Consider the following 10018-nt stretch of genomic DNA (forward strand, 5'->3'; position numbering starts at 1 on the left):
AATCTAGAACGTATCACTTGTCAAATCAGAAGCTAGCTCGAGGTGTATAGTTTTTGGTAGCTAAACAAATAAAAAGGTATATATAAGCCTTGTATGTTCGAACGCCTCTGTGGCGACTCATTGAGACATTGAACGGGCTGCATAATCTACGCCGACATTTCTAAAGGCCCTACTTGCTTGAATACGTGGTGTTGGTAAATTACCCATAAATGGAAAATTGGATCTAGGATTATGTCTAAAACATGTGATACATTTGTGAAGACGGTTACGAATCATCGCCCGCGCTGACAAGATCCAATATTTTTGTCTTAATAAAGATAAAACTAAATTTGAGCCAGTATGTAAATTGTTTTTTATGGTAGTAATCTATTAGACAATTTACTACTTGGTCTTTTTTAGGAAGAAGAAATGGGTTTTCATTCGTAGTTAATCTTAATCGCCCATTAACGCGTAAACAATTATTTGCATCCAAAGCTAAATTTAGTCGTCGGAATTTCTTTGAGCAGGACAACCCATTCTTTAATAATTTAAATTCCTCGGCAAAATGATGTTCTTGGATTAGTCGAATAATTACTACCTCGGCTTGTTTTAAATCAGAAGTCAAAAAACGATTTTGATTAGTGATAATTTTACAAAATTTTAATATATACGCGAAAATCCTTATAAGTTTGTTCCAATTGGAAAATTTTTGTGTTAACATATATAAGGAATTGATTGGTGAAATAACATTCTTTACCACTAGAGCATTAACCTTTCTTTCTTGATTGATTTCTATAGAAGTATCAATCCGTTTACTGGGCCAAGAAGATATGTCATCGTTTAACCAATCCGGTCCGAACAACCATTTTTTATGTTGCATAAATTGCTTAGGTCGTAAGCCGCGGGAAACACAATCAGCTGCATTTTGATCGGACGGAATATGAAGCCACTGTGCATTCGGAAGAAGGTCGTGAATTTTGGATACTCGGTTAGCTACAAACGTTTTCCAACGATTGGCTGGACCTGCCAACCAGTGAAGACTATCATTGAGTCATTAAAACAATAAACGGAATTAAAATCTATATATGTTTATTGTTTGTTAATACAAAATGTAATAATTTAGATAATAAATGACATGCACAAAGTTCCAATCGTGCTAAAGTTTGATTTTTCATTGGTGTTACTCTCGACTTTGATATTAGCATGAAATTCTGAGTGTTAAGTGATCTAATGTAAACTACAGCTCCATATGCTTGTTCGGAACTATCTGCAAAACCAAATAAGGTACATTTACCTCGTTCTGAAGTTTTCAAATAACGTGGTATCTCAAAATTATTAAGAAGCTCTAATTCGGAATAAATTGCTAACCACGAAGTAATAATGAATGATGGCAATTCTTCGTCCCAATCAATTTTCAAGGTCCAAATTTTCTTCATTAATATTTTTATCTTAATAACTATGGGAGTAAGGAAACCCAGAGGGTCCCAGATTCGTGCTATTACTGAAAGGAGATGTCGTTTGGTCCACCTTTTCCACATAAGTTTTATGTCAAATGAAAAATTATCCGATAAAGGATTCCATTTTAATCCCAATACCTTGGTTGAATTATCGATTTCAAAATCCTTAGGGAAATGTTTAGTTTGAATATCAGATGTAGGAAATAGGTTCCGTATGCTAGAATGATTAGATTCCCATTTTTTTAAATTCAAAACCCCCAGATGCAAATACGATCTGTCGATCACGAACAATGATTTTTGTATTTTCCAAAGAATCAACACTTGTAACCACGTCATCAATGTAAATATCGTTTTCAAGTATTTTTATAAGTGATTCAGAGAATTTGGAACGTTCATCTCGCGACAGTTGTTTAATTGTTCTAATGGCTTGAAATGGAGATGATGATAAGCCAAATGTAACTGTATTTAGTTCATAGATTCCAATAGGTACATCGGGTGATGGTCTCCATAATATCCTTTGGTATTTTCGATCCTGTTCGCGAACCCATATATTTCTATACATTTGTTTGATATCCGCCATTAATGCTATCCGTCCCATACGAAAATTTAATAGAATCGAACAAATGTTTGTTTGTAGTTTTGGACCCACATGTAAATTTTCGTTTAGCGAGGTAAATTCTGCATTTTTTGCAGATGCATCAAACACAACGCGTAATGGAGTGGAGGAGCTTTCTTTCTCGACTGCAAAATGAGGAATATAATATGCATTTTCTATGTGACTAGAATCATTAACTTTATTCTTCAGAGAACAAGGAGCAACAAAGGATAAATGGTTTTGTGTCAAATAATCGTTTATAACTGCGGAATATTTTTTATAATATTCTGGATCTCTCAAAAATTTGTTTTCTAGCATGTGGTAACGCTTTAATGCTAAAGTAAAGGATTTTGATAAATTTTTTTTCCTTTACTTTTAAAAGGTAGGGCTACTATGTATCGCCCCTCTGGAGATCGTTTTGTTGTTGCAATAAAATGATTTTCACAATAATCATCGTCGTAAGGAAGTGCTGCTTGTGGAATATCTTCTAACTGAAAAAACTTATCCATTTGAACGTTAAGATCTGGGTTCGAAATATTGCATAAATTAGTCGATGTGCTTGAAGGTTGGGATAAATTGGGAACAGAACCTATTATTATGTATCCCAACTGCGTTTCTAATGCTGTTGGAGCTCCTTGATCATTTTTTACCTGGTGAGTACCTATAATTTCGCTGAAAACATCACATCCCAAGATACCATCGACCTCTTGTGGTGAATAAAAGTTTGGATCTGCTAAAGGGTACTTTAAGAACGTTTGTATTGATGAAACTGGAATGGTGGTTTGTGGTTGTTTTCCCACGATCTTGTGCACGACATATGCACATACCGACAACTGGTATGAATTGACTAAAGAAATTAAAGTAAAATTAACCAATCCTATCACGATTTGTGATGAATTACCTAATCCCATCGCTTTGGCTGAAACTGGTTTAATTGGTAACTGAGCTTTTAAGCACCAAGTTAATGTGACAAAATTTCTAGCGCTTGCTGAATCAATTATCGTACGTAATAAAATATTTTCATTTTCGGTGAAAACTTTGGTTACTGCAGTAGGCAATATGGTTACATTATGTGCCAGCTGGTTGTTGTTGAAAACGCATAAAACTGTGTTATTAGATTTCGAATTCGACGGATTATCTTGATTCGTATTTGCAAGATTCTTATCAGTATGCAACAATGTACTCGTATGATGCGGTGCCTTACATATAATACAAGTTTTCTTCGATCGACACGCAACTGTCGTCTTATGGCTTAAACAATTCACACATAGGTTTAATTTTTTATACATTCTTGCCGTTCAGGAATGTTCATTTCTAGTAATTTTGAACATGCAAATATGGCGTGTTGTTCCCGGCACACAAAGCACTTCTTTTCGTATTTACTTTTTAAAAGAAATGATCGACTAATTTTGGAATTTTTATCCTTTTGCTTATCATATGTGTAATTGTTAGTTATACTTGTCATACCATAAACTTGATTTTTCGCTTGTTGCGACTTATGAAGAAATTTGAGGAGATCTTGGTATTTAGGAAATTCTCCTTGATAAGAATGCTCAAATTTCTCCTGCAAAATGGGATCGAGTTTTGAGAATGCCATAGACGTTATCATAAAGTCAAATGCATCTTGAAGATTTAATTGTGAAAGGGCTTGTACAGCTGTATCGAATTGTTCCAGAAATAGGTCTATTTGTGATAATGTAATAGTTTTAAACGATAAGAGCTGTTTAAAGTAAGTGGTGGCTAAATATCTTTTATTCTGGTATTTTTTTAATAGTGCTTCCCATAAAATCGGATAATTATTTGCAGTTGGTAGTATGGAATTAAAAATTTTTAATACCGAACCTTCTAACGCACCTTTTAAAAAATGAAATTTGGATACGTTATCTAATCGGAAAATTTTGGAACTTCTATGGATGGTAAATGATGATTTGGAACACTGTCCGGTATTGGCGAATTACTTATATTTTGATTATCCAACATTTTTTCTATATGTTTGATTTTTCCGTACAAAATTTCCAAGGCCCTCATGTCGGCATACTCAGGTACAAAACTCGGATCCTCTAAATATCTTAATTTGTTTATTTCGTCGCTTAATTTTATGCATTGTTCTCGTGCATTTTCAATAAGGTGTAATTTTTCAAGAAATTTTAACTTACTTGCCGTATTGGTGGTAATTTGTAGGGAAATGTCATACGTTTCTTGTATTATTGAAAAATACATTTCGCTCTTCGCTGTCATTCGGTTAATCTCTGCACCCACGTCAAATTTAGGTGCCATCTTGGATTTTATTTCCTTAATATATTCAATAAATCCTAATCAAAATTAGGATCCGGCTCGAAGGACCAATGTTACGGATGGGGGTTGGTTAGACCCTTTCGGAATAGCTAATTGAATTGGACTCAATAACTATTCCGAGGAATTGATATTATTGAATATATTAAGTAAAATATTCGACGTTTTCTACGTGCTCGGCGGTCCAGTCGGATGGCGGCTTCGAGTTCGGATATCTCAGTTCGCTTTAAATTCGGATTCTGAGGAAGAAATGAACTTCAAAACACAAATAAGTAACACTTGCACTGATTAAAAGGTATTTATTTCATTAAGTAATAACTAATGATCGAAATATATCACAAAAACACATATGGAAAGTACAAGTAAAACGGTGTACGTGACCAGCCAACGCGAGAGAGCTTGTTCACCCGTCAGATCAGCTATCACATCCAAATTGAGGATTGCCAGATAAAAGTGTTGTCTGAATATTAAAAATATTCTCTGGCGCCATCTAACAGGTTCTGGCGCAAACATACGATTATATAACACCCTAAAATATAAAATGCTGCAAAATAAACATTGTATAAATAAAATACATTGATTTAAAATTTATTAACTTCCCGTAGGGTAAGTTAAAGTAATCGCAAAGTAGTGGGGCGCATGGCATCGTGCCTTATCTTAAGGCAAATTGCTGGAACTTCCCGTAGCAAAAATTATATTTTTTTTATTTCTTTTTGGAAAAAATTTTACTTTGAAAAAATTAGATTTTTGAGAAACTATACATGTTTGACAAAAAATTCCTTTTTTTTGAGCCTATGTTTATTCGTCAGACGGCGACGCGGCGCTTACGCGCTTCGATATTCATCTCTATGCAGTTAAAGCAGTACGATTGCTTGGAAAAAAAGTTCAGAATTTCCAAATTATTACAAAATAAGGAAAACATTTTTTTCAAAAAGCCTTTTTTTTTCAAAGAAAAAAAGGAATTTTTTGTTAATAATCTATAGTTTCTCAACATTCTAATTTTTTCAAAGTAAATTTTTTCCAAAAAGGTTAAGCTTTAAGAAAAATAAAAATTTTTGCTACGGAAAGTTCCAGCAATTTGCCTTAAGGGGTTACACCACTGTAGCAGTAAGAAAAACGTATGCTTTTGCCATTTTTTTTCGGACGGAAGGAAAAGTATTATATTTATTAGTCAAAATTAGTCAAAAATCCGCGGCATGCAAAATAACTACAACAATTTGAATTTGTTTCGCTATAATTTTTTTACAGTATATTTATAATTACATTTTTAAGTGCCCATCATAGGAGATTTTCTATATGTTGATTTGTTTATCAATTATTAACAAATTACAAGCCATTTGTAATAGTCTGTAGTACAGTCATTTTTAATTTTTTTTTTTACAATTATATTTTATTTTGTTACTTTAAAGTACAATAAATAACTATCTTTAATATCATCATTTTAATACTATTCCTTCCGTCCAAAAAAAAAATGGCAAAAATATAAGTTTTATTTACTGCTACAGTGGTGTAACCCCTTAAGGCACGATGCCATGCGCCCTACGGGAAGTTAAAAATCGAAAATGAAAATATTTACCTGACTTTACGTTTTGACGGTTTCTGAACATTTTGGCATACCTCAGAATGTGTGTGCGTGTGTGTGTTTTGTGTGACCGCATTTTTTCGTTCACGTTTTTGGGTGCACAATCAATCAATTTAAATGGTTTAAAAAATATTCGATTCCTCCTGGCAGATGTGCTGATTAGTTTTTGGTAAATACAAGTCCAGTCGTTACGGAGATAAAGAGCAAAGGGTGCAGAAAATAGAAATCGAATTTTTGAGAGAACGGAGCATCCCATTTGAATGATCTAAAAAACATTCAAATTGTAATGATTTGGAGAAGTGGTTTTTGGCAAAGGTAGGTCCAGGCATTACGAAAATACAGAGATAAATGTATAACAAACGGCTGTTTTTAAGCATCCAATGATTCAAATGAATGATTCAAAAAACTTTGTGCTTGTGTTGATGAAACAATTGCTTTTTGAAGAAAAAAAAATTATTACATTGTTTCTGAATATCGAAAATAATTCTGATTTTAATCAGTGGTGTAACTATAGGGTGGCGTGGGCGGCAAAATGCCACTGGCCCCCGGTTTAAGGGGCCCCGGCCCAAAAGGACGCACGCTCAGAAATATTTTTACATTATATTCTAATACTTTATTTTACTTGAAAAGAATGTTTTCGTAAGAATCAGGGGCGTAACTACCGTCGTATCAGCCGTATCAAATATACGGGGCCCCCAAACCAGGAGGCCCCCAATATCCGTAAGAAACATTAATAATATTAAAAGATCATGAAAAACTAATTAATCATGAAAACTTCGTTCAACCAAATTCAATGTCGTTAAAAAAGTACGCGAGGAATGTAAGATTATTATTTTAAAGAGTTTTATTTTGCCAGGCCACGGGGCTAATAATGACTAATAGAAAACCAACTTTTTATTAAGTTTTGAAAATACTATTGAAAATACTATGGCTTGTTCATTAAATTTTGATGATGTCATAGACACTTTTGCAGAACAGAAATCACGAAGAAAAGATTTTAATTAATAAATACCTTATTGAAATTAAATTGTTTTTATTTCATTCCAAATTTATGCATATTTTAAAAGAGTTTCTTCACCAAAAGGGGCCAGCGAGTATATGACGAATATGAAGTTTTCAAAAAGTATTAAAAAGGATTTGATTGTTGAGAAAACACGTGAAAAATTGATTGTTAATGTTAGGTTATGAAATAATTATTTTTAACCCCAAAGTACTATGTTCTTTCTCTGTTGAATTCAGTCATAAAAAAATCCTTTCTATAGTTCATGTATTACAATGTTTAAACACAAAAATTTTATGTTTGATTTTCAAAACAAAGTAGTAATTGTACTTTTAAATTATTAATTTTGACTTATAATTATTTTTATTTTTATGTTTTCTTGTACTTATACATTTTAATTTTTTTTTTAATTTTTGTATACATACATTTTAAATAATTTCTTAATTTAAAACCATAAAATATGAATAAGTCGAAGTAGATTTACTCATTTTTAATACAATTCATTGCAAATCGTGGATATATATAATATATCTATATATATATATATATATATATATATATAATAAATCTCGTGTCACGATGTTGGTTCGCGATGGACGCCCACACTACTAAATTTTATTGGCTCATTGTGTGCATATATATCCAACTTAGGTTATAGGAAATTTTGAAAAGTAAATTTAAAATATAAATATATAATTTTTATAAATTTCTAAAAATTTTGACAGAAAATCGCCAAAAAAAAAAAACAAAACACTAAAATGACAAATGTCAAAATTTATGGAAAACTCGAGAAAAAAAGATTTATGATTTTTTAAAAAAAAATTTGACAGTTCAAAAAATTTAATTCAAAAACATATACATATATAGATATACCCAGCATTTATATCCAAATTAGATGAAATGCTATATTTAAAATCACAATTTATAGTTTTAAATCTAATTAAAAGTCAATGTTTATAAATTTGAATTAATGTTGACATGAAAATCGTCAAATGTCATTTGTCAATATTTATGAAAATAATTATATAAATATATTTACAATTTATATTTATTTCATTAGCTTACCAAATTATTTCGGATACCAAAACTTCATCAAAACCTTATAGATCAGAGATCACAATAAAAAAGCGACATATTGAATTTAAAATTAATCATAAACAAAAATTTGACATTTCACAAAAAAATGTTTAACGACTTCAATAAGAAACAAATAAATTAATTATTCCAAGTTATATTGCCGAACAAATTATAGATACAACACAATATTATAAAATAAATATCATATATTAATTTTCGACCAAAAAGGAAATATTTTGACATTTACAAATATACTGCATATTGAATATATGAAATTGACATTCACTGTTTTTCAATTAAATGAAAATGTAAAAAATCAAATATTTATATAAAAAATTGTATATTCAGATAAAGATACTGATTTGTTAATTTAGACTGAAACCTGATTTATTCATTAATTTTAAAAAAAATTGACATAAACAAAATTAAAATAAACAAAACACCTGCATCATGCGTTCGAATTAATTATCGAAGTGTAAAGAAATTTGTGTAATTAAAATAAAATATTATTATTATATGAGTTGAGATAAATTTTGATTGCCATCGCAAACGTTAATCATACAGAAAATTGTAACCTCTTAAATGGAATAGTACAATCTGAGGGTATCATTGGAATCTGACAAAAACAAACTAGACAAACTAAATATTATATCATATTATATTAAATTTTGACCGAAAAGAAAATATTTTGACAGTTATAATTAATTTGAAATGAAATGCAAATGTCAAAAATCAGATCTTTACGTAAAAAAATATTTATTTCAACAATATTCCTGTGTTGAATTTGCACTTTTTTATGAATTTAACAATCATATAATATATTCATTGATGACTTAAAATAATTATTAATTTATAAAAAATAAATATTGACGTATTTGACATGACAAAAGTATAATAAACAACGCTATGATGCGAGTTTGAAGTATGAAATGTCAAATAATTTTGAAAATTATAATAAGTTTTTAACTATTTGTCAGAAAGAATATATTTTATTACAAATTCATACCCATATCAAGCACCAAAGTAATAAATACTATTTATAAAATGACATATTATTTTAATGCATATTTTAATTGTATGTTTTATATAAATATCGAATAAATATATTTATGTTTCACTTGATTTCAATGAAAATAATTCAATGACATAAATAAAATTAAAATAAACAAAGCACTATGATGCGTTCGAATTAAATATCAAAATGTAAAGAAATTTGTGTAATAAAAATATAACATTATCATTATTATATCATGTATATTATAAGCATTTCTGCAATGCGGCAAAATATTTTTGATGGCAAAACAGCGTTTGCCGGGTCAGCTAGTATATATATATATATATATATATATATATTTTGTAGAGTTTCGAACAAGAATCCAAAAATAATACAAAATAAAAAAACAAGAAAAGTTTTTAATAAACAATTTCTTTATTTAATTATTTGTTTACTGTCAACGTTTCGGAACTAGGTACGTTCCATCTTCAGGACATCTGTCAAGAAACATGATCTTGATAAGATTTAAGCAAACAATATGTTTAGGAATAGAAAATAGATTTTTCTTAAATAATAAATTAATTGTAACAAATAATAATGTACAGAAATATGATAATATGATCAAAATGAAAATGATAAAAATAAATGAGTGGATTATCAGAACCGGATATTAAAAATGATAGCAATTTTTTGAAAGTTATGGAAAAATTTTTTTAAGAAAGGATTAATGATAAAATTGAATTAATTACCTGTATGTCTGAATATACGTTAGCACTTTTTCACTAAACAAGAATTTTTGACAAGAAATGAATTTGTGAGTTATTTTTCCGCCGAATAGTTAACTTTTGTAAATCAAAATCACTAAAAGTGTTGTCTTTTTTTAAAATTATTATTTGAAAACAAATAATATTGTATTCGAAGTTATACTATTGGCTTTTGGAAGCAAACTAAACTGTATTTGATGGATTCATATGTAACACGTGTAAACACTTGAAACGAGAACTGTGAGATTGTGTGTGTGTGTTTTTTCATGTTAGGGTGT

General features: G+C 29.9%; 1 protein-coding gene across 1 annotated transcript; it reads right to left on the reverse strand.

Moving 5' to 3' along the window:
• Nucleotides 1-736: 736 nt before the first annotated feature.
• LOC113380637 lies at nucleotides 737-4308 on the reverse strand (the record flags this gene model as incomplete). The annotated part of the gene is made up of 7 exons (XM_026619803.1): nucleotides 4188-4308; nucleotides 3327-3714; nucleotides 2405-3282; nucleotides 2086-2294; nucleotides 1708-1968; nucleotides 1115-1601; nucleotides 737-1002 (listed from the first exon to the last, which is right to left on the reverse strand). Coding segments are annotated over exons 1-7 (2610 nt in total), but the record flags the coding sequence as incomplete, so codon positions are not given.
• Nucleotides 4309-10018: the final 5710 nt, after the last annotated feature.

This window comes from Ctenocephalides felis, unplaced genomic scaffold (assembly GCF_003426905.1).
Source record: "Ctenocephalides felis isolate EL2017-DRISC unplaced genomic scaffold, ASM342690v1 CF-g0.4_SCAFFOLD_02278, whole genome shotgun sequence".
In the NCBI taxonomy this organism is placed as follows: Eukaryota; Metazoa; Arthropoda; class Insecta; order Siphonaptera; family Pulicidae; genus Ctenocephalides; species Ctenocephalides felis.